Source organism: Podarcis filfolensis (assembly GCF_964270895.1).
Source record: "Podarcis filfolensis genome assembly, chromosome: 12".
Taxonomy (NCBI): Eukaryota; Metazoa; Chordata; class Lepidosauria; order Squamata; family Lacertidae; genus Podarcis; species Podarcis filfolensis.
This window is the reverse complement of record NC_139614.1, coordinates 37480108-37504677: the sequence shown is the minus strand read 5'-3', so window position 1 is coordinate 37504677 and position 24570 is coordinate 37480108. Positions and strand designations below refer to the sequence as shown.

General features: G+C 40.0%; 1 protein-coding gene and 2 long non-coding RNA genes across 13 annotated transcripts in view; 1 reads left to right on the top strand and 2 right to left on the bottom strand.

Moving 5' to 3' along the window:
• ARHGAP21 (Rho GTPase activating protein 21) overlaps nucleotides 1-24570 on the top strand; it is a 106016-nt gene that overhangs the window by 59100 nt on the left and 22346 nt on the right. For 4 of the 9 annotated variants that reach the window (XM_083579158.1, XM_083579155.1, XM_083579157.1 and 1 more), the window contains 5 exons: nucleotides 4649-4741; nucleotides 5484-5562; nucleotides 7189-7243; nucleotides 14995-15024; nucleotides 16515-18474. In XM_083579158.1, the coding sequence (XP_083435284.1) occupies nucleotides 4675-4741; nucleotides 5484-5562; nucleotides 7189-7243; nucleotides 14995-15024; nucleotides 16515-18474 (2191 nt within the window). In that variant the 5' untranslated portion in view covers nucleotides 4649-4674. Of the gene's footprint in view, nucleotides 1-4648; nucleotides 4742-5483; nucleotides 5563-7188; nucleotides 7244-11337; nucleotides 11448-14994; nucleotides 15025-16514; nucleotides 18475-24570 lie in introns of those variants that run through there. The other 5 variants (XM_083579159.1, XM_083579156.1, XM_083579161.1 and 2 more) reach the window with 4 other exon arrangements.
• LOC310746283 lies at nucleotides 1089-11189 on the bottom strand. Of its 3 annotated transcripts, XR_014540577.1 has the most exons (5): nucleotides 5405-5476; nucleotides 4961-5095; nucleotides 3674-3835; nucleotides 2738-2818; nucleotides 1089-1405 (listed from the first exon to the last, which is right to left on the bottom strand). It is a non-coding gene; the product is annotated as an uncharacterized lncRNA (long non-coding RNA). The 3 variants fall into 3 exon arrangements; XR_014540575.1 differs by lacking the exons at nucleotides 4961-5095; nucleotides 5405-5476 and adding an exon at nucleotides 11080-11189; XR_014540576.1 differs by lacking the exons at nucleotides 4961-5095; nucleotides 5405-5476 and adding an exon at nucleotides 11029-11154.
• Nucleotides 8817-11021, bottom strand: LOC310746335. Its single transcript, XR_014540646.1, has 2 exons — nucleotides 10187-11021; nucleotides 8817-8923 (listed from the first exon to the last, which is right to left on the bottom strand). It is a non-coding gene; the product is annotated as an uncharacterized lncRNA (long non-coding RNA).

Here is a 24570-nt window from a genome sequence, read left to right as displayed (position 1 = left end):
TAAAAAAAAGAAAAATGACTGAATAAAACCTTCCTCAAATATTTAACATATCACAAAATTGTACAAGGTATATGATAATGGTTTCATTCCATTTCAAATTATTATCCGTTAATTTTTAGTACATTATTTTAAAAATGCTTTTCTGGGATTGTTGTAAACTTTGTAGCTAGGTATTAAGTTGCGTAGGTTAGATGAAGCATCCTCTTTTATGACATTAAGGAGTAAATCAATTGTGGGGGTTTTTGTCTAAAACTTAAGAAGCCAGATCCATTAGATCACACATTTTAATCATAATGAAGGCTAATAATAATGTGTTAAAATAAACTTCTATTCAAATCCTCAGAGATGTATACATTTCATATATTTATGATGAACTGAGTTATACATTTGCTTTAGTCTTAACAGATAAATGGTTCGTGTACAAGTTACTGTGGCTTAATCATTTTGAGAACCTAAGAAATACATAGTTTTTCCACTTAAGTAGAAGAGATTCATCTTACCTAGTAGTGTGTTAACTGTAGATAATCCCCGCAAGATATTTTTGGCACTTATCGCTCAGTGTTCTGATACTCTTGTTCCTTCCAATTTGCCTTCTGATTTTTGTGTGGCGGTATCCATAGCAACTACCATCATTTCAATTTCCTCTTTTCCCCTCTATTGGTGAACACTACTCATGCCATGTGAACTGCTAAGTCTCATCTTTGCTGCTGCTCTAGTCAATCTGTGGGTTTTTTTTACAGAATACATTGGAGCTGTTCCATTTTCTTGAAGAGCAAACCATTAAATTAACTGTCTAATTGCAATTTTTTTCCTGCACAATGAAGCACCTGGGTATACAATATTGTAGATGCCCTAGAGTTTGTATGAAAGGCTTGTACATACTATTTTTTTTATTCTGTCCAGACTAGGATTAAGTTTCTTTTATGTCCACTTATTAATCTTTAGCTGGTGTAACAGTGTATATTTCCAGTAAATCCATAGGCTGAATGCCTGTTTATTTCAGATATACCAGACGGTAGGAGCTTGGGCTAGTATCATGTCATATGAAAGGCAGAAGCTGCTCCCCTCTGGCATATTCTGCTCAGAAATACTTGAAGGGGAAAAGAGAGAAAGAGACAGACAAACAGACAGACATCATATCACTGATAGGCATTACCATTTCAAAAATTAACACTATAAAAGTACAATATAGACATATTTAACAAAGAGGTTGCTCCTGGCATCACATACGGCGCCTTCTCACCTGACAGATTTGGGGGTATCTATGAAGATACCACTAGGGAAGGAGTCCCAATGTTAGGAATGGTTGAACACATTGGAAGGCACACACACCTGAGGGGCCCACTGTGGATCTTCCAGGGACCCCCAGACGACCACTTCCATCTTGCTATTGCTGCTTATTCACCTGCAAGCGATGACAAGAGCAAAGTGAGAAGGCGCATCCGTTTCCACTCTTCTAGCCCTCTTGATGGTTCTGCATTTGCAACAAATTAGTGTATGGCACGATATGACCTAGCAGCTGTGGTACCTGCCCTCTGGGTAGCTATGTGGCTTTTTTTCCAGAGAGAGGAAGACAAGCAAACAGGCAACAGTAACGTCAAGGAAGAGGTCCAACCGCAAACATGTTTTCCAGTGCCCCAAATCTGGAACTGACACAGGTTGCTATAACTCTTAACTTGATGCACGTGGGGCTTTTTGACTTGTTTATATACCATACCCTGCAAACATTCGTTTATTTCTTTATGGAATGTCTAAACCACCCTGCATCAAAATAGATTCCAGGGTGGTGTGCAATTAGTTGAAAACAAATACCATAATGTGGAGTTTCAGAAATGTCATCACTGCCTCCCTTCCTTTGCAGTAAAAGTCTTTCATGTTGAGGTCTTCCTAAACAGTCTGGAATCATTTTCATTTTCTGCATGCTTTCCACCCTATTACTTCATAGCTATAATTACACACGCAAACACAAACACACACAAACACACAGAGGGAGGGAGGGAGGGAGGGAGGGAGAGAGATCTGTTGAATAAAGTACCAAATCAGTGTCATTCAAGGACTGGGACCAGGGATGCGCTCCTGTTTTCTCTCCCTCTTTCTTTTTTCATAAATAACAGTTAAGCTGTTAGATGTAAGCTTTGTGAAATACTGGCCCCCAGCTTTCTAGATTGAAGGACATAACAATTGCTGGAAGTCAGTAGACCCAGTAGAGCAGATACTCCTTCATCAAACATTTGGCAGAAAAGTTATTCTTGTTGCTGCTCCTCTCTTTCAGTAATGGTAACTAATCAGGGAGATTTCTGCTGCCTCAGTTGCATTAATGACTTCCTTTCAGTGCTGGTGCTACCTGTGCAGAGTGAAGCTTCTTGTCTCAGGCAGCAGACACGGGGGACAGTGGTGGCAGCTCCTCAGCTATTCCCCCTGGCCATACCCTTATGTTGCAAAGCTGCGTGTGCCATGGTGCTTGCTTGCCTTCTCCATAACCACTCTACTGTCCTCAAGTGTAGTGGAGGACCCTACCCGTTGCTTGAATTATGTGTTTGCTTTATAAATGAAAGTGGATCTTTTTTAAATGAAGTCCACTGAAAAAGGAAATTTTCAGAATGTTAAGCCAACACGGTCTTATTAACTGAGCGTTATTGCATGGCTCTTTAGGAAAAGAGGTCATTATTTCAAACCTTTGTAGATGCTCCTACATATCTTGCATAAGCTTGGTTGTAGATAAACAAGTCTGAATTACCGATATTTAAACTTCTCCAGATCCTTCTCTTGAGTTAATTCCTCTAGTTACATTGTTGTTCCTTGTTCTGCTGTTCATATCCTGTGCTCAAAAACAACATCCAGAAACAAAACATTGACATTCACAACAACAGAAAATCCCTTCTAACAAGCAGTTGTTAAACTCTTATATTTGTTAGTTGCGTATTTCACCACCTGAGATGATCTTCATAGTTTCCCACTGGTATATCACTTCTTAGAACAGGGTGTGGAGAAAGTGGATACAAATAAGTTTTATAACCCAGCTCGTAATTCTTTAACTTGGAGTCATCTTATGAAATTGATTGACGTAGTTAGGACCGGTAGGAGAAAGCGCTTCATGCAAGACATAATTGAGTTATTTGATTGACTGCCCATGTTATGATGGGTGTTGACTAGCTTAGGTGGCTTTTGAAGTGATTAGACAAATTCCTGAGGATAGCACAGTCACAATGATGATTAGCCATGATATCAGGCTCAGAGACCATTTGCCACTGAATGCCGGGGCCTTCATTCTGTTTCTAAGCTTCCCAGAAGCAACTGGTGGACTGTTGTAGAGAGCAGGATAGTCTGATCTATCTGGACTCTTACTTTCTTAAATCATATTCACTTGGGTCAGCTTCCCCAGACTACATGGATACTGTGGCTTTTTATTTACTCTTATTTCTCCCATAGAACACCTCAAAAGATCTACCTTGCCATTCCATTCTGTTGTTCTATTGTGCATTGTTCTTTCTTAGCGGTTTTGGTTGGTGTGGTTTTTTTAAGTGCAAGGAAGATAAAACAGCAGGATTTGATATAATTTTGGAATTCAGCTTGCTGTTCAGCAGGTTCCATCAGAAAATGTTAACCTTTTCATAGGAAATACGAATGAATAAACTCAGCCTGGTGTACTTCAGTAATATTAAATAATACTTACCATTTCTATAGCACTTTCATAGTGTTCAAAGCATTTCTCATGTGTCAGGAAAATTTGCAACAGCACTGAAAGACAGGCCAGTAGCATTATCTCCATGTTGTAGATGAGGAGTTGGGGGAAAGGCAGCATAGTGAGTTTGAGACAGAGGACTCAGCTATACAGCTGCAAAGAAAACATTTTAAATGTGTTGTAAAGTGCAGTATACAAATGTGGCATTAGATGGCGACAGTGAGCTATGCCAAATTCCATGTATTTTTCAAAACGTTTTTTGGGTGGCCACTGTAGCAACAGGATGCTGGAACAGATGGACCTTTGGCCTGATCCAACAGGCCTCTTCTTATGGTCTTATAGACACTTTTTCCACATTGGCCCTGTGGGCTTTAACGTGCAACAATTTTGAACCTCTTGACATTAGTTTTGCCAAAAATATTACATATAAACATCATAATGTAATTGGCTCTTGATTCCATTTCAGTTCCCTTAAGAGTCTGCAAAGTTTTGGCAGTTTTCGGAATATTGGCTATTATGTTTGTAATTATGATTTCACTATGTATAGTCACGAGATCCCATTAGAATAGATGAGGTATGAATGGCGATGAAAGATAGTACACACAATACAGTTGTGAAAAATAAGGTTTCTTGTGCTACAGCTATTCCCAGAGCTATTTTTCTAGAAAAAGAGGTGCCCAAACTCACCTTCCTCCCTCTCTTATAATGGCAGTGGCACCCTCCTGAGTTCTGGCTAGAAACAAAAAGCCCTATCTCTATGAATGGTTTTTACAAAGACGGCTCAAATATTTTCCATGCATCTGTAAAACATGTCGTGTTCTCTTGCTTTAAACAGAGCAGATGCTAATTCTCTGATTGTCAGATGAATTAAAATTATTTGAATCCTATTATTTAACATAAAGAAGAATGAGGTATAATTAATCTTTCCAATCCCTAGTAATGACTGTATTTGTAATTTTCTTTTAGGGAAGCCACGAAACAGATTGGAGCCAATGGACACCATATTTGTTAAGCAGGTTAAAGAAGGAGGGCCTGCTTTTGAAGCGGGATTATGCACAGGTAACCGTTACCTTACTTATACATATCTGATTGGCTGGGCTGGTGTGATGTCATGAGTGTTCCAACTTCCAAGGAAGTTGTTAGGGTGTGTGTTTATGTAAGGAAGCAAAATTTTAAATTAGTTGGGAGTTTCAACCCATTCAGCTCTTACTGAAACGTTTGGGATTCGGTTGTTATTATGGAAGGAAGATGTTATGTGCTGGATCCAGACCTGATTACCTGTGGGTGGGACTCCATCCATGGGATGCTCTGCTGAAGGCAGTAGGATGATGTGATTTTTGCAGATCCTCTCTGCAGTCCCCTGTAAAGATGCTCCAGAGCACCAGGGACCAGTGTGGGAGGTGGCACTGTGGTCTGCCAGGGGAATAGGAAATCAGTAAGAATCACTCCTTCAATGGGAACTTCTGCTGAATCTCAGCCCCTTCCAAAGATAAGTTTGGCTCCAACCCGTAGGGTTTAGAAAGTCATAAATGGTTCACATATGATTAAAAAGAGATGGAAAGAGTGTCATTTGTTTGTGCTTTCCCTGCTCCTCTTATAACAAGTAGGGCTTATGAATGCATGAAGTTCCTAATTAAACTTGTGGATTTCATTCTTGGGGATTTATTTGTAAGTCACACATCTGAAATATTTCTGCTTTGTTTTTCTTTGTAATACTTGAACGGGTTCTCAGCTTCCGTTAATGAAGAAAACAGTGGTCTGGATATATCTCCTTTTTTTCTGTGTATTTTTTTTTCTGCAGGTGACAGAATTATAAAAGTGAATGGGGAAAGTGTTATAGGGAAGACATATTCTCAAGTAATTGCTTTAATTCAAAACACGTAAGTATGGGTGTCTGTAATCTGCATAATTTTAAATTCCATGTAGTTTGTTTTGAGAAAGGTGATTGGGGCATGGTTTGTCTGTTTTTACCAAGATAATCAGAATCATAGAATGAGTAAATCCAGTTCAACTCATTCCGCAGTGTAGGATTGGCCAGCCCTTGACAGATCCAGCAGGGCCTTCCATCAGCTGCACAAGGACTGAGGTGATCTCTGATGATTTTCCATCCCCTTGTAGCTGTTGCACCCCCAAAACTTAAGTGGCACAGTGTGGGAGGTGGCACAGAAACTGCATGGAAGAGGGAGACTCTCAGAAGTTCACCACAATCGGTGTTCTACTGACCAGAGCTTCCTGGGATCAAACACCATCCATCAGCAGAGGGACACCAATTGGATACAACCCACTGAAAGTGTAGGGATGTGCTGTGGATAATGTCATTGTGAAGTTTTTTATACTTTTGACACCTAGCCAACTTTGACTGAGCAGCAGATGTAAAAGTAAAAGCAAGTTATGTATTTGATCAGTGCTCTACATAGCAATTAATTCATAGGGCTACACCTCATATTATGTTCAATCTTTCATATCCATTCTGTGGGTCACATTTCATATGACCATACTGCAGGAGGATAAAGCTTGTTAAGAAGATGGCTTATAGAATTTCCATAAGGGCTTGACATTTGTTGGTATTATTCCATGAGCAGTTTAGAATGCTTAACAATTATTTAGGAAAAGTTATTTTATTAGCAGCTTTTTGGTGGTGATGGGAAATTGAATCTAATACTGTATTTGTTTCTGAGAATGTTTTGCTGATAAATATCTGTACCTGACATACACAGGGGCTGTGTCTGAACATCACACTAAACCAGTGAGATGAGAACAAGCTGCAGCAAGCCTTGGGCTTGTACGCTTCCCCACAACCACTGATGAAGAGAAGTTTGGGAGTTTTTGCTTCCATTTTCTGTTAACCACAGTTTATCACGATATCTGAATCTGGACAAACTATGGATTACAAAACATGCCAACTTCAAACCATGGATTATGAAAATAGCTTGTTTAACTGGAACCTTAGTTGACATTAATCGTATTTTGGATTCAGATGGCACACTAAACTGCGGTTAACCAAACTTGGAAGCAAAAGTTCCCAGTTTCCTCCTTGCAGCCATACCAGCAACATCTGGAAGACCAATGTTAGCTCTTTGCCCCATATGTAAAAAATAATCTACGTGGATAATCAATCTCCATGTAGGATAAAAGTGTCCGTATTGTTAAGGGTGCAAGTGTATGTTCTCATAGTGAGTACATGGATAAGACAGGTACTGTGCATATCAGCTACTTGATCTGTGTGCTTTTGATTCTAAAAACACTTGTGCCGCACATTACAAGTGGCAACTGACATATTTTTTTCTGCATAGAATTTGAGGCATGATTTGAAGGAGAATAACAATCCATGGGAGTAAAGAGGAAAAAGAGCATTATATTCAGTGCTGGTTGTTGAGAAAGAGTGACTCCTGAGATAATCAATGCAACTCTTTATATGTTAGCTAGCAATTAAATTTCCTATCAATTGGTTAGTACAGTATTTTATTTTTTATTAATATACCAATATGTTTCCTCCTCTCTCACAGTGACAGCATGCTAGAACTTAGTGTGATGCCAAAAGATGAAGACATCCTTCAGCTGGTAAGTTATACTTCTGAAATAGAAAATAAAGTAAGATGGCTGTAAGCACCCCAGAAAACTTTTGGCTCTTTAACCAAGCTCTTGAGTAAGCTGAATAATGCTACTACTATAGTTGTAATGTCCATTTCTTCTTTTCTTAATTTGTTGTTTCATTAGTTCTAGAAACACACACGGTTAAGAATAAGCATACAGTCGTACATTGGTTCTCAAATGGAATCTGTTCTGGAAGTCTGTTCAATTTCCGAAAACATTTGAAAACCAAGGCGCAGCTTCCGATTGGCTGCAGGAGCTTCCTGCTCTCAATTGGAAGCCGTGGAAGCAGCGTCGGATGCTCGGGTTCCAAAGAATGTTTGCAAACTGGAACACTCGCTTCCGGGTTTGCGGCATTTGGGAAACAAAACGTACGAGTACCAAGGCGTTCGACAACCAAGGTACAACTGTATATGAAATGAAAATGTGGGGAAGGGGAGCCTTCCTACCCTTTGAATGCTTGAAGGAACCTAAACCACAAACCACTGAAATGCAGTACATGGCAGTGAATAAAATCTAAAGCCACGCTCTGATCTGAGTTGGTGGAAATACCTGTGGTGGAAATAATCTTCAGCAAAAATGGGTGCACAAAGGCCAGTAATGAATGAGCTGCTCTTCAAGCAAGAAATTGAAATTCATTTTAAAAGTTGGACTGAAGGAACCCATTCAGGTCAAAATTTTGTTTTTGTTTTGTTTTTGGTTTTCTTCCACTTGGAAGTTAGATACAAGTTCCATTGCTTTCACTGGGACTTTGTTACAAGTAAGGGCCAATTGTCATTCTCTTAAAGGAGAATGTGTGCATTCAAACCCACCTCTCTCTGATTGGCTTCAATTTTTCAGGAGTTCATACAAGCAGAGGTACATAGAGACCTCTTCCTTCATCGCATGTTCCTAGCAAGGAGAGAGCTAATTGCAGCCACTCTTCCTTGCCTTTGCAGCAGTGTGAATTCATTTTGGGTTAAAGTAGTTCACTGTGCTAGCTCTATTTCTTGTTAATTCGAACTAAAATTATTGTGGCCTTTTCACTGAAGCAGGACTTCAGTATACTGTGTTAACTGGTTTCAACCACAGAGAACAAGTGCAATGGGAAGTGGGGGGAGAGAAATGAGATTACCGTACTTTGGCTCTTAAGTTAGGAGGAGGCATCATATGCTTTAAATTTGAATGCTTTAAATGTTGACCCAAAGAGCTAGAACTGGACCAATTTATAGGCAGTAAACACCAGGTTTTACTGCAGAAATGTTTGGTTTGTGTATTAAATTTCTTATATAACCTTTTTCTAAAACAAGACTCAAGGCATCTTACAACAGGTTCTGGTATACCATATTTTTTCATGTATAAGACACCCCATGTATAAGACACCCCCTATTTTGGGGGGCTCCAAAATAAGAAAACACCCCTCAGCACTACCTGTGTATAAGATGAGCTCCAATTTTAAACCAATTTTTTTGGTAAAACCCCCCCTAGTCTTATACACGGAAAAAATACGGTACTTTGAAATTAAAAACAAAAGCAATACAACAACTAAGGAAATAAAGGTTACCTCATAATGCAAGAGGACTCTTATCCAAATGCAGGATAGATGTTGGGACATTTTAAGTGGACTTTTTTTATAGGATAGCATTTCAAGCATAAAATCTTGTAGAAAGTCTGTTTTAACAGAACACATGAAACATTTACAGTAAACCCAAATTGAGCATTTAAAAGGGAGGAGAGGGGCTAATAATGCTTCTCCTTAATTATCATACTGCAAGTAAATGGCCTGTATAGGGCCCAGCCATACAGTTAGACAGCTGCCAGGAAAAACCGCAGTAGTTCTTTTCCTTGTTAAGGCATCCATTACTCAGAAGCAATCCCTCCTCTTTATTAAATGCTAGTGAAAATGGATGTTAATATGATTTAGTTGAGGCTCTTATTGTGTGTCTTGTGTACATCTGGTAACATGCATTTTCCTTTATACGCTTTAATAGCTCTACACTTAAGCTTGCTACCCGAAGTGTAAATCAATCCTCAAAGTGAATCTATATTTTATCTGTAATAAAGGGGATGATTTATTTATTTATAGAACTATTACATTTTGTTTAGTAACTTTGTTAGATGCCTCTTCTAAACGAGGGCTCAAGGTGTCCTACAGCCCACTGTAAAAAAAAGAATGTGGAAGAAATCTGGGTATATTTTAAGACATGGTGGTGAAATAGAGAGCAAGGAGGACATGTACAGAAATATTTAATAGACAGGAAAGAAATGATACATTTTAAACTGTTTTAAAAAGTTTAAAACCATTCAGGTTTGTTGAAGAACACTTGTTGCCTGCAAAACTGATAGATGCTTTCACATCACCTTGCTGAAAGTGATATTGTTTTGATTTAAGGTTTCATTTCAGCAAATTAAAGGCACATCTTAGCATTTGTGGTTTTAAAATAAAGTGCTGAAAACATGACCCTAAGGGCCATTTCCAATATACAGTGGCACCAGTCTGGCCTCTTTGAGTAACATAGGTATTCTTGTGGGGATTTTCAAAACCAATGGAAATTACTTTACTTTTAAAGATGACTCTGCCCAGCTTTTATGTGTCTTACCAAGACTAAAGTCATTCCGAAAACAGTAGAAAAACTGTGTCTTATCTTTTGCCGAAATAAACGGTTGCAACAAAATGAAGAAAGGGGAAACTGTTGGTTGAATGCATTCTTCTATGTCACTGTCACCACTCTTTTATTGACTTTAAAGAATATGAATTGGAAGGAAAGGATTTCCCCTTTGCTAGACACATTATGGTTGTGCCCATTATTAAATGAATGGATGCTTATTTCTCAGTTAGGTTACTTGGTTTTCCTAGATTGCAGAGGAACACCTATGCTACATTCCTATTCCTTTAAAATATATATTGCAGACTGTGCTGGAAGAGAATTGTACCTTTGGCAGATAATAGGCATTCTGGGTTGAGAGTCCGATTCATATGTTAAAGGTGTGGCATTTCTGCCAATTCGCTGATTGCTTTGGGGAGGAATACTCCATCATTCCATGAATTCACGCTGTATTCACATGTAATGCTAAATCATGGTTTAAATCAAAGACAAGCTGCAGCAAACCTCAAGCTCATAATCCTCCAGACCCACTTCCTCTTCTCCTGTGTGACCAAGAGAGACCAAAAACTTCTATTTTTAACTAACCACAGTTCAGTGTTGTGTTTTAACTATGACCTGTGGTTAATCTTAGCTTTTTTTTACAGTTATAATTTGAAGTTGCCTTGCTTTAGTAAACTGTAGTTTCCACTAACCGAAGTTTGTCTGAGTTCAGACATCACAACAAGCAAGCTATAGTTAGTTAGGGTTGCCATATCTTGAAGAGAAAAAAAGAAAAAGAAATAAAGGCCCAAGCCTCTTTCCTCACTCCCGAAAAACCTCAGACATTTCCTTTTAAATTTAAAAATCCTCCCGAATGGGCGTGTTGGCCCCCCCAAAAGAGGACATGTCTGGAATTTCCCGGACGTATGGTAACGCTATAGTTAGTTCAAAGCTCCACAGAGGGAGAGGGGAAAGCACATGAGCCAGAGACTTGTCGTCTAAACACTCATGGTTTAATTAGTGTTATATGCAAACAAGACTATAGTGAGAAATAGTTCCCTAGAAAATGACCTCCCTAGCTCTTAATGCCCTTCCAAAGCTCTCTATGCAAGTTTTGGATCATTTAAAGTGGATGGCATGTGTTAATCAAGAGGTTTTCATTTATAAAGTCTTAGCACAAGATCACAGTACCTGAAGGACTGCCTCTCCGAAATGAGCCAAACCAGACCCTGCAATAATAACCTGTTGAATCTCTTCATCCAGATTAGGTGGTCTTCTTACCTCCATCTTGTCTGGATTTCATTTTAGTTTGTTCACTTCTTTTGTACCAAACTGCCTCCAGACACTTGTGCAAGATTTCCACCGCTTCCTTAAAATACGCAGATGGAAATGTGAGATAGAGTTGTGTGTCATCTGCCTGCAGATGTCAGTAACCCAAATCTCTGGATGATTCCTCATCCGCCAGCAGTTTCCTGTTGTTGTTTTTCAAATGGGGAATAGAATAGAATCTTAGGGCAACTGTATAAACCAAAGCTCAAAAGCCAGGAAAAAACCTGAGTCTCTCCAGACCCAATCTAGCAAGACATCCCAGAAGAAAACCTTGGTTAATGGTACTCTAAACCGCTGAGAGGTCCATAAGAATCAATAGGGTCTCAATCTCCTTATCCATTCCCCAGTGTAAATAATCCACCAGGGCGATCTTGTGTGGAGACAGAATACTTTTCCAGAAGAGATTCAGATTAACGTCAAGGCATCTCTTGAAGACCCTTTATACTAGCTGGCCTATTCAGTTTAATTTTTCTGCGGATTAGGCAGTCATTTTAATGATTGTTTTGTATATTTTTTGTGGTGCTTTTATGTTTCATTTCATTTGTATACATTGTTGCATACTGCTTTGGTATTTTACATGAGATGTGGGTATATAAATGCTTTTATAAATAAAAAAAAAAAACCGGATTGGAAACAGACCTAAATCATCTGTTTCCTCCGGCGCTCCTTAAGGCCATTTACTACTAAAATCCCACTAAAAAAATTAAATTAAAACGATGCATTGGATACTGTGTGATAACTATCAAGGATGGTTGGAAGTGCAAATTTGATTTTTTCAGTAAAGGCCTTAGAACTGTCTTTTTTTCGAGACAGTATGAACTTCCCCTTCCCACTAGTAAAGCATTCACTACTTATGAGGTTCAGGGTGGCAAGTCCATTACTGCCAGTCAATAAGGTCAAGGAACCTGAGAGCGAGCAGTAGGCCTCAAACCTTCAGATTGCACAAATGGAAAGGCCTTCTAGGCCTATAACCCATGTACAATATTTCTTTCCGTTACCAGTGTTTTGAGGCTGGGTGCATTGAAAGGGACACACCCTAGACGGGTTTCCCCCACCAGTTACTTTGGTTTTTATTTATTTATTCCCTAGTTACTTTGAGGCCTTTCCCCTCCGAGGGTGCGGCCTCCTCAGTTGTGTGTGTTTTAATTGGATCTTGGCTAGAAGCTTAATTTCCGCAGCTTGTTGCTATGGGGACATGCTACCACAGCTGCTCTTAGAAATCTCCAGGTTTTCTTCTATCAGGCATGCTCAGAATTTGCTAGCGTCCATTTCAATAAACCGAAGCAGTTGTGACAGTGAATAGCTGTGTGTCTGTTTGTGGTTAGGCTTATGGCCTTCTGTGGTCTGCGAGGATACTTTTGGTCTAAACAGTTACGGGACCATCTACATTTTTTGTACTTTGAATCGTGACGTCAAACTGCATAACTTCAGTAGCATATTAGTGTCCACGGAAACCTCATGGTGTAGTGGGGCAGTGCGTTTGGCTGTAATCCAGAAGGTTGGTGGTTCGAGCCCACCCAAGGGTGGCTGTGGGCAGGATTCCTTCATTGCAGGGGGTTGGACTAGATGACCCCCGGGGTCTCTTCCAGCTCTACAGTTCTACGTATCATTTGGCAGGTCCAGAAGTTAGGACGTAGCTGGTTGATTTAGAGGTGCATAAGGCCCGTATCTTCTTACAGCCTCTGTGGCATGATGTGTTTCCCCTGTGCTCCAGATATAAAAATAAATAAATCACAGGTTAGCCCATAGGCACTAGTGACATTGGACAGAGGCCAGTGGAATGGAGATGTGTAGAATATGTAAAGGGACATATTTAATCCCCCTTTTATTTGTTTTAAATTACCTTACATGTGTGGGAGGAAAGAGGGTAAGCCCACCTCCAGCCTGACCAGCATGAAGCCAGCAGGGTTTTGGAATCATAGTCACTCGGCCACTTTGCTCCTCATTCGGGATTATGCCGTAAATTTGCATCGAAATCAATAAGACCAAAGTCATTAATTTGTCCAATTGATTTTAGTGGGATCCAAGTTCAGCTGATTTTAATCTGGGTTTGCCTCTCTCGTTAACAATGTGGAAAGGCTTATGGGTGGCCTTACCATTGGACAAACTGGGCTGCGAATTGGTGCCTCCCAGGCACCCGCACACTTGCCTCAGATGCTGTCACCTGTTTGGCTTTTTCTGGGGTCACTGGAGTGCCCACCCTATTCATGCCTTGCTCTGACAAAGGGGGTTCCTTCCCCAGTAATGTATTCTGAGTGAGGTTGCCCGTACTGCTGCCTCTCATTTTTCATGGCGGCTAGAAATTCCTGTTTTAAAAAACAATTAGAAGCATAAGAAAAGCAGCGGCAGGGCAGGTCCTTACCTGAGCCACCTCACTTAGAATGTCTCATTCAGAGGAGTGAATCCACAGTGAGGAAGCATAGGCGTGCTGCCAAATTAGCAGCAAAACATATCAAAAGTGAGGGGGAGAGAAGAAGAGAAGAGGAGAGGAAGCGGATTTCCCAGGAGGTACCATGCCTTGCACCAGCCTTGGGAAGACTTTACCCTGTGCACCTCAGAGGTGGGAAACCTATGGCTCTCCATAGATTGCTGGACTATAGACTCCCCTCAGTCCATGCTGGCTGAGGCTGATGGGAATTGTAGTCCACAGGCTCCCCACCCCTGCTGTATATGGCATCCTTGTGGATTTATTTTATATTAAACAGCTTTGAACTTGAAGTTGTAAATTGAATATTTCTTTTTTTAAAAAAATGCTTTTCATTGACTTTAAAAATAATGAAAATATATAGTAAAGAATTATCTAGAAGAACTATGCTATATTCTGATATACTTTTGAATTTTCTTTCCTTTCATTAATACAAAACTGGTTCATTTCCTGTAATTTATCATTTTAGTCATTCCCAGATTATATATATATATTCAGGCAGAGCTAATGTGGTGCATTTTTTGTGGTTTTTAAGTAGGGTATCTTGCAAACCTGCAGATTTGGGCTGAGTATATATGCCTAAATTGGACTAGGGAGGCAGTATTGGCATATTTCAGAGTGTGAGCGGATGTGTTGTTTCCTTAGACTGTACCACAGCTTGCTTTTTCATGCGTCTATGTCTGCTTTCCTATTTCCCCCTCCTAATCTGAAAAGTACACGAATGCAGAGTCCCCATTTTCCGTCATGAGAGAGCATGCAAAAATCAGACAGCTGTATTAGCATGCACCTTGCAATTGGAAGCACAGCCTGTCTCTGAAGAAACGCCAAAGATATACAAAATGAAAACGATCACATGGGGAGGCTGTTTTTCTCTGAGGATTATTCTGAAATCATCCTTCTAATGTCAGACGTAGAGTATGAAAGCAGCTGCAGTCAGCTGACAGCTTGTGGTTCTGTTCCGATGCATGTGGGGAAGGGGTGCATGGATTTTAAATGCATAATGAAACCCTTGTTTCGTCATCTGGAAGCAGGGATGGTAGCAGCTCAGGGGAGATGAAAGACCGTTATGTTGCTCTAGTAGAAGGGACGCCTTGTAGCACAACCAGAGGGCTCCGTTTGCAGCAGAAAAGATGCACTGAAGCAACACAGCACAACTGTATTTTCTTTTTCTGGAAGGCTAGGGAATAAATGCAAGAAGCAGGTAAAAGCCTGAGACAGACATGCTCACAAGGAGGCTGAAGTTATTGTTTATGCTCCACTGCCCTTTACCTCTCTTGGTATCTTCCAGAGAAATCGGTGTAGATGTATTTTTAGCTTGCTGTGTATCCCGCTTCAACATGACCACATAATTCTGTCTTTACACCCATAAGCAGCTTTTACTATGTTTTCCTGTTTTCTGCCAGCTGCAGTTTTCAAAGGATGTCACAGCACTGGTAAGAAATGTACTGTAGCCATTTCTCTGATTTTTGTAAGGCATGTGTTTCTTGGTAGATCTGCAAGATGCTGGACTGTTAAAGCCTGCAAGTTGCTGAAAGCAAGCTAGATTTGCTGGTTAGCTGAATCTCAGTTGTAATATTGATTCTGTTACCTTTTAATGTGTGCCTGTGTTTTTGTTAGTTACTTGGTTTATTTCTTGCCAGTTTGCTTTTAATATTTCGTTTGCACTTAACTAATGCTGTCAGTGATATTTATTGCAGCCGTGTGTGTGTTTTAAGTACCTCGCCCTTCTCATCCTCAGCACTTTGCTCTTAGTCTAATGTTTATGGCTGCATTTGGGCTTTTACAACCTGTCTAATGCTAAGGCAGGGCATGTTGATTTGGCTGAATGGAGCATGTTATGATTTAAGCAGGAAACGCTGTAATATGATACCACACCTAAGCTGTGTTAAAAAAAAAAAAATGTTTGGGAAAGATTTGTGCATTGGCAAGCTGTGTGCTGTCAGCTCTTTTAATTTCATACTGCCACTAAAGGAAGTGATGGCAAAGTCTAAAATAATAGCATTTGTATGTTCCGGGCAGATCTTGCATCGTTAGTTGTACGATGGTTTCAGAAATGTCTTGATGCAAGGGAAACATGCAATATGTAAAGCAAATGGTTTCCTTAGGAGTCGGGTTCTTAAAATGCAAGGTAAGATGGAAATTGTGAAGCACCTAAAGAATATATGGCTTGTGATAGTCTGCATTCCACTCTAAGGAAGTGCTTATAAATAGCTGCCTGAGCATGTATGTTGGTGGTGTATTTGGGTTAAAAAATGGCACTGCTGTGAGTAGTATGGAATTCATGGAATTAAGAAACATGTAAGATTATTTGGAAGGAGGGTGGGCGTTGGCTGCCAACAAAGGCATTGCCACTGTCTACTCCCATTAGATATAGTAATTGTACCTTTTAGAAAAGCAATCTGTATTGAATGCAATAGTATTTACATAGGCTATATGTTTTCTCTATGTGGCAAAGAGCTGCACATTTTCTGAGGCTAACAGAATTCCTTATTTAACCTGTCGATTGCTGCATAATTTTAGCTTCCAGCATAAAAAAAGATCAAAAGGAGGAATTTGTGAAGCTGGGTTTGAGGATGTGTATGAACAGAAATAACTAGGTTTGGGTTTATGCTTACAAATCTCTGTGTTCTCTTAATCAGCTGCCATTAGTTGCTGGGATTTGCTGTTTGACTTATATAAAACATGCTCAATACTTTGTGGAGACTTTCCATTGTATATTTTCATACCCAGGGAGTAATAACGAAGGCATTTGACACTTCTTGTTCTTTGAACAGTTACCTGTAGCAAAGAGCTGTTTCATATGAGAGATCCTTGCCCTTCAAGGGATTTAGCTGTCTGCTGGATTCATTTCCCTGTAACATGGTGATGATTTCACATTCACATTTTTAGTAATTTCATTTCTTTTTGAATCCTCTTTGTATAGGCATATTCCCAGGATGCCTACCTGAAAGGCAATGAAGCTTACAGTGGTAATGCTCGCAACATACCTGAACCACCACCAATATGTTATCCTCGGTTAGCATCTCCACCTTCTGTCAAGGCACAAGATATTGAGAAAGCACCTCCTGACTCTTCACTTGGTAAGCAGCCGGCTAGTAGACCTGTACGGACATCAGCACAACCAGAAAAGGCCTACAGAATGGAAATACAAGTGCCTCCATCCCCAACAGATATTGCAAAATCTAACACAGCTGTCTGTGTTTGCAACAACGAGACTGTAAGAACTGTTGTTGTGCCTTCCGAGAAGGCTGTAGACTTGTCATCCTGTAGAATAAATCATACTGGTCCATCACATCGGATAGAGGAAGTAAGATATGGTCTTAAGGAACAAACCACTATAAAAACAAAAGCACGAACCACATCACCACCTTCTCCAATGCCCACTGCCATTGTACTTCCTCAGACGCCACTCACAAGGCCAATAGATCCCAATGGAATAGCTAGCAAGTCTGGAAGCTATGGAGGGCATCCAGAAGGGATCTCAAATACTAGATCTCCTACTCAAAGTGCAGGTTCTCCCTCTGTCACTACCAATCACTACACTTCTCCAAATGCCCACCAAACCATAGACTGGAAAAATTACAAAACCTACAAAGAGTACATTGATAATAGACGTTTGCACATGTATGGCTGCAGAACCATACAGGAAAGGTTAGATAGTTTAAGAGCAGCATCTCAGAACACAACAGATTATAATCAAGTGGTACCAAATCGCAGTGTTTCACAGGTACGACGCAGAAGCACCTCTCATGATAGGGTCCCACAGTCCATTCAGATACGGCAAAGGAGTGTGTCCCAGGAAAGACTTGAAGATCCTATATTGTTGAAGGAGTGGCCAAGGAGTGCCTCTCAAGATGCGCTAACCTCACCATCTATCAGCCCCCGGAATCACAGGACACAGTCTTGGGACTATTTAGGAAAGCAGGGTGAAACATTAGAAAATTTTCACACTGAGAATCTTGTTGCAGATTCAAACAGAGACAGAAAAAAGACTAACAAGTGGACTGGCTTTACTGAGCAAGATGATCGGCGAGGTATTTATGAGAGACCCCGGCAGCATGCATTTCACTTGTCTCTTCGAGGCTCAAATTTTTCTGTGGCTCCGGGTGCTTATGGCTCAGATGGTAGACGAATAAACAGCAGAGCCTTAGGGTCAACCCCACAGTTCCAGAAGGCTCCACCTGATGTAAAATCACAGCAGCCTGCCAGAGATTTGCCAACCTCTGGTGGAACTTCAAAGCCTACAACCGTTTTTCAGGAAAGATCATCTCACTCAATAGCTAGAAGCACAAGAAGCAACTCATTGAAGACTTCTGTACCCTATGCAGCAAAACCGTCGCTTTCCCTTAATCAGAGCCTGGATAGTGTTACTACCGCAGACCAAAGAGAACTAAACCATGTGTACAACAGTGGTTTGTTGAATCAACAATCAAGGATACAAGCAAAAAGTGTGCCAGGCCACAAAACAGAAATAGACACGAGTACTCTATCCCCTACTACCTGTTTAGCTTCTGCCAAATTTGTCCCACAGATGAGTGAGCATTTAACTACCTCTGTTAACTTGGATGTCTCTATTAGACAGAAGGTTCAAGAGTTTGAAAAGGAAAATATAAAAGAATCCGAGAGCCATCCAAGGGATGTTGTAGATGAGGATACAGAAGCAGTTGTCTTGCGAGAAAAGTCTCCTTCTGGCCATCAGACACCACAGCCTTTGCGGCATCAGTCCTACATCTTAGCAGTAAATGATCAAGAGCCAGCCCCGGAGACTACTTGTTGGTTGCCCAATGATGCACGTCGAGAGGTCCATATAAAAATAATAGAAGAAAGGAAAGCTTCCAGCGCCAGCACACCTGGTGATTCCTTGGCATGCATTCCATTCATAGGTGAGCTAAACCATTGGTTTTCATCTCTCTGCTTCTAATACATGGCTTTGGATCTGCCACTTGGTTTTATTATTATATATATTTTAAATTATTATGCATCATTCTGGTTAATTTATTTGAGTTTCATAATTTTTGCAGGTATAATCTAGAAAATACAATGTTCAGCTCCAGTATTTCTAGGCCCGTTTCACAGGTACATGTGTGGGAGCTGTTTTCCTGTAATGTTTTCCAGTGTGACTACAGTGTATGTATGATTATTGCAACTACTTGACTGGGGAAAGATTTTCTCCTGATTAGCACTGCCCCTCCTAGGGATGTGAGCAACCTGTGCCATTAGACCTCTTCTTGGTTCTGGTATCCACAGACACATCACAGTTGTATGCAGAAATGCCATGGGGAAACTGCTCCCATGCAGCTTGGTGTAAGTGATGGGGTCTTAATCCCACTGATGTTAACAGAACATAAACATGCTTAATTTTCTGTGTTGCATCTAATATGTATTTACCTATAAAAACAGTAGCAGGCATTTTTGTGACATGATAAATGCTTAAGAAGTTAATATTTAATTTAAAAAGTTTTGCTATACACCCTCACTGCTACAAGTGATTTTAAAGGTTTATTCTGCAATAATGTGAATGAATCTGTATTGCCATGTGTGGCTCTTACTTATTTAGCTCAGTCATTGCCGTCAATCTTTTGGAAAGCTTTGTAAAACAGAAACAATTGAATTTGTATATGTGCACATATCTTTAAAACCCTAAATATATAAGGTAATTTGTAAGGAGAAAAAACAGAAAAGGGGAAAACCAGACAGTATATTAAGAACACAGAGGTCAAGAAGATATTGAAGAATTGTGGTGTGGGAGTAGTGTGCTTGTCGGTTTGCAGCCTTGGAAGCAAGGAAAAGAAGATTGTGCTTGTTATGTAATAAAAGAGGCCCCCATGGAGGAACTGGCAAGTGAAGGTCATAGCAATATGCTGAATAAATTTGAAAATGGGATTGGTAGGGGTGGGGGCGAAGTACAAGTTGTTGTTGTTGTTGTTGTTGTTGTTGTTGTTGTTGTTGTTGTTATGCACTTGATGTACTGTTAACATTAATCAGGCTTTCAGATGCTTACATATGTGGTTTTTGAGGCTGTGGTTGTGACAGTTATACTTTAACTCAAGTTGTAAGTTGGTTTCCTAAGAATATCTCAATGCACAGGTGTGCTGCAGCATAGGTGCACAGAGAGCTGACAGTAGCTGCTGATACATGTGAAGGTCAGCTAAGTCATGACATTGCTGGAGAGATTAAGAAGAGCAAAGTAGATGGCAATAATTTATATTAGGGCTGCAGTATTGAATCTATTGATTGGTTAACCTTTCAGTCGTTTAAATAGCTGCCCTAATTATTCTATTCTATTCTATTCTTATTCTATTAAATGCAGATGTTTGTAAAACAGCAGATGCTAATTAGTCTTAAGAGGCATCCCCCCTTCTTTCACATACAAAGCAGGGAATGCCTCTTCTAAGATAATGTCTTATATGATATTCATGCATTGTCTAATAATGCAGTAAGTATACTTATGGCTTCAGAGCTATTGGTTTTCCTCACATACATATTTATGAATATTTTTTTGAGGGCTGATAACAAACTAAGACCTAAGTCAGTTGATCTCAGTAGGTCTGCCTATGACTTAACACTGGTTATCACCCATTTTATAAATTAATAGTAAAATATTTTTAACTTTACTTTAATCACACTGCAATACCAGGGCAAGGTATAATAGTATAAATTAAAACCAGTTGTAAAGTGAAACAGGTCAAAGGAGAAGATGAAACTTCAGCAGAAGCAATCATAACAATAAAAACCGAAATCTGACCAACTACCCCACCCACAAAGGCCTGGTAAAAATAGATGGGTTTTCAATTTAATCAATTAATCAATGAATTAATTCACTTAAACTCACATTGCTAATTGACTAACAGTTCTTTAATTGGTTGACAGACATAATTCATATGCTGTTCTTCCACTGAAGTTCATGGGAGCAATTTTGCCTCAAATACTCAAGTTTCATTGTCAGGTTTTAGTCGCCGCACAGCACCCGTGTCCAGCAAGCAGCAGTGAGGGAAATTGTGCAATTTCCCAAATAGACTTAGAAATCCTATATAATGTTTTGGACCTACTTGTGGTATATTAATGGCTCGAAAGAGGGAACAACCTATCAAAATGGCAAGAGCTTCCTTGCCTGCATTACATGGAGGTCATTCTTACTTGTGGTAGTTGAGTAGGTAAGTGGACATTTTCAGATCAGACATAATTTATTTGTTTTTACTGGGAGGGCTTGCCCCGTGAACCTTCTAGATATTTTTGGACTCCAAATTGCATTGGCCCAACCAGCATGGCCCAGTGGTCAGGGACGATGGGAGTTGTGGTCCAGCAATATATGAGGGTGACATGTTAGCCATCCCTGCTTAAGACTGTAGGAGAGGTTATACTGAAAACAGTAGATGGCTGGAATAGCAGTGTGCAGGCATTCAGCTGCTAAATGGCCAATTCCACCCAGTGCATGTTTTCCCCTCAGAGGCAGTAGCCTCTTACTAACATCTATCCCCTCCTCACCAGGTGCACCTTATGTCAGCATTATTAATTTCTGCAAAATCTTCGATATGCAAAGAATTAAACATACAGTAAAGACACAGTACTACATGTCACTGCTGACCTGATTGCTACTACTGACCCAAACCCTTTTAAGACCTTGCTGTGATGTATTTTATTTCTAGGATTTTTTTTAAAAAAAACCTATTTAAAGAATTTTAATAGTTTTCTATAAGTGCTAGTTTAACTTGGCCTATTTAGTTTGGTTTGGATCCAGGGAGCTACTTAGGCGTGCTAAGCCCTTAGACATCCTCAATGGGATTTTAAAAAAAGTTTTCCTTTGAAAAGTAGTTCCCATGCCATAAACTGCTTTTGAGCTTTAGTAGTGATTTGGTTTGTGGCACTGGGGGTAGAGGTGGGCAGGCATATAAATTTAAGAAAGAGAAGCCCAAAGACTCAGGAGTGCATGGAATAAGGAATATGGTTCATTGAATCAGTCACTTAGTATATAATTGAGACTATCACCTAATTAGGGATGCGGGTGGCGCTGTGGGTTAAATCACAGAGCCTAGGACTTGGCGATCAGAAGGTTGGCGGTTCGAATCCCCGCAGTGGAGTGAGCTCCCGTTTCTCGGTCCCTGCTCCTGCCAACCTAGCAGTTCGAAAGCACGTCAAAGTGCAAGTAGATAAATAGGTACTGCTACGGCGGGAAGGTAAACGGCGTTTCCGTGCGCTGCTCTGGTTCGCCAGAAGCAGCTTAGTCATGCTGGCCACATGACCCGGAAGCTGTACGCTGGCTCCCTCGGCCAATAAAGCGAGATGAGTGCCGCAACCCCAGAGTCGGCCACGACTGGACCTAATGGTCAGGGGTCCCTTTACCTTTGTTGTTGTTTAGTCGTTTAGTCGTGTCCGACTCTTCGTGACCCCATGGACCAGAGCACGCCAGACACTTCTGTCCTCCACTGCCTCCCGCAGTTTGGTCAAACCTTTACCTTTACTATCACCTAATTAAATAAATCATAGTTGTTTTAATTGATTATTATTTTTATGTTTATTAAATTTACATACCACCTTTAATCCAAATATGACAGGGTGATATACACAAGAATACATAGCATAATAACAAGCAAAACAATAATGCCCCATCTACATATGTATGTACATGAGAAAAAGCAATAGTTCTAAAGAGAAAAAAGTTTATTTTCTTTGTTGTTAGGTGATGCATGAATGGTCACTTCCCATTCTCTCAGATAGAGGAGAAAGTGTAGAAGATGGTGCTTGCCATCTGCAGTTTTCATAAGATAAGCACCATTAAAGAATCTCCTTTAAAACACCTGCTGTCCCAAATATTTTAATTGATTCATTTGACCAATGGATTGACTAAATGTTGCAGCCAAACTAATAAGAATATGAATAGCGGCTTCTGCATGTACAAAACGATTTGCAAAAATGAACTCAGTAGTGGTTACAGTGCAACAAACAAATTTTGATTGATTAAAAAGTTACAAAATTAGTCCTGATAATTTTCTCAGCACATTTAATTAAAAAAGGTAAAAATCTTTCAGAATTACAGATTCTGTACTGAAAGTGAGAGAAGGTCTCTTGCCTAAGCCTATCCCACATTCATGGCAGATGTGATAATTTGATTCAGGCATTCTGTCATTGCATTGCATCTCAGCTCAGCTTTTTAACCACTGTGCTGCTGTTAATGTGTGTGTGTGTCTTACTAGGGATTTCTGAAAAGATGTCAACAACATATTTAAATGGCTAGTAAGCCAAAAGACAAACCATAGTTTTACCACAAAGTTGTGGCCTCTAAGGGGGAAAATGCAATCCCTGTAGCTGAGAGGTAAAATAGGAAATAAGGATTGAAAGATTTAATGTTCTCTTCAAGAGGACCGCTAGTCTAACTAGTACAGTGGTACCTCGGGTTAAGTACTTAATTCGTTCTGGAGGTCCGTTCTTAACCTGAAACTGTTCTTAACCTGAAGCACCACTTTAGCTAATGGGGCCTCCCGCTGCTGCCGTAGCACGATTTCTGTTCTCATCCTGAAGCAAAGTTCTTAACCCAAGCTACTATTTCTGGGTTAGCGGAGTCTGTAACCTGAAGCGTATGTAACCTGAAGCGTATGTAACCCGAGGTACCACTGTATGCCCTTTGGAAAGGTGGCAGCAGCTTGGCATTGTGGTTTCATCGTACAAATGTGAAACTCTTTTACTTCCAATTAGTAATATCACTGCAGATCCAAATTGGGGAAACAACTTGACTCCTTTATGAGGCAAACTGCAAACTTCATGTAGATTTTGGGTTTGGCTCGTAATGGATTAAACAAATGTTAAAGAGTTCTGTTGGCAGCACCATTCTCTTTTCTTTCCCTAAAAATCTAGTGGCTGGTTGCAGGCACTCCCATCAGATCCTCACATCATCCTTGGTGCAAGGATTCATGGGGAGAAGCAGTTCCCATGGATTTTTAAAATATTCCAAGAACAGCTGCAGGAAAAATTCCTGATATCATATAGCATCTTTGGGAAGCAAGGTTTTGAAATTTGGGTGGCTGAAGCTTTTAGCCCAGAAGAAACCCCAAAGTGGCTTTGGGGTGAGAGATCAGCAGGGGTTGCTCATTCCCTTCCCTTTAAGTCCAAATCCAACTGGAACTCTAGAGTGCCTTAGAATCAGGTGGTAAACACAGCTTGCCCCTGCCATACGAGACATGTCTCCATGATGTCATCAGCGCTGAAGGGTCTGAAGATGCAAATTTGCCACGCACCCATTGCAAGTGAAGAAGTACTGAGGAGTATTGACGCCATGTGCTAATAGACACAGTTTATGAAACAATACATTTCAATAAAACCATTCCAATAACCCATAAACAAACCCAGTAGAAAAGTAACAAAAGCTTCAGCCGCAAGAACATTCCATCCAATAGGCCATCAACCAGCTTGCCATAATCTGTCAAATGCCTGGTATGTTGATTTTTAATGGAATTGGCTTGTGCCCAAGATTCTTCTCTCCTCCTTTTTAATATGATGAAAATAGTACTTGAATCAGTTTTAGTTGGCTACCATTTTTAGTCTTTTCAGCTGCTTATAACCCCTAAAAGCTCCTGCTAATTTTAAATCAATTGTTTCTAATATCAGTAACAACTTTTTGATACATTTGCTTCTTGCGCTTTCAGCAAGAATATTTTCAAATACAATATGATCCTGCTATATTAAAAAGGGTTCAATAATAATAAAACAAATGTTCAAAGTTTGTGTGTAAACTTAAGTCCCATGAATCATTCACATTTCTGTGATGTTTAATAATGAATATAAGGTTGCATTTCTGAACATACTTACTTTGGAGTAACTCCCGTTCAGTTCAGCTAAACTGACTTCCAAGTAAACAGGTATTGATTGGGCCTGCTGTTGTTATTGTTGGCTGTTAGCATCCATCTGTCTCGGGTGACAGCGGAGTGTCTCTCCGGTGTGAGATAAAAAATATCTCGTACTACTGAACCAGGTTTCATTCATTTATC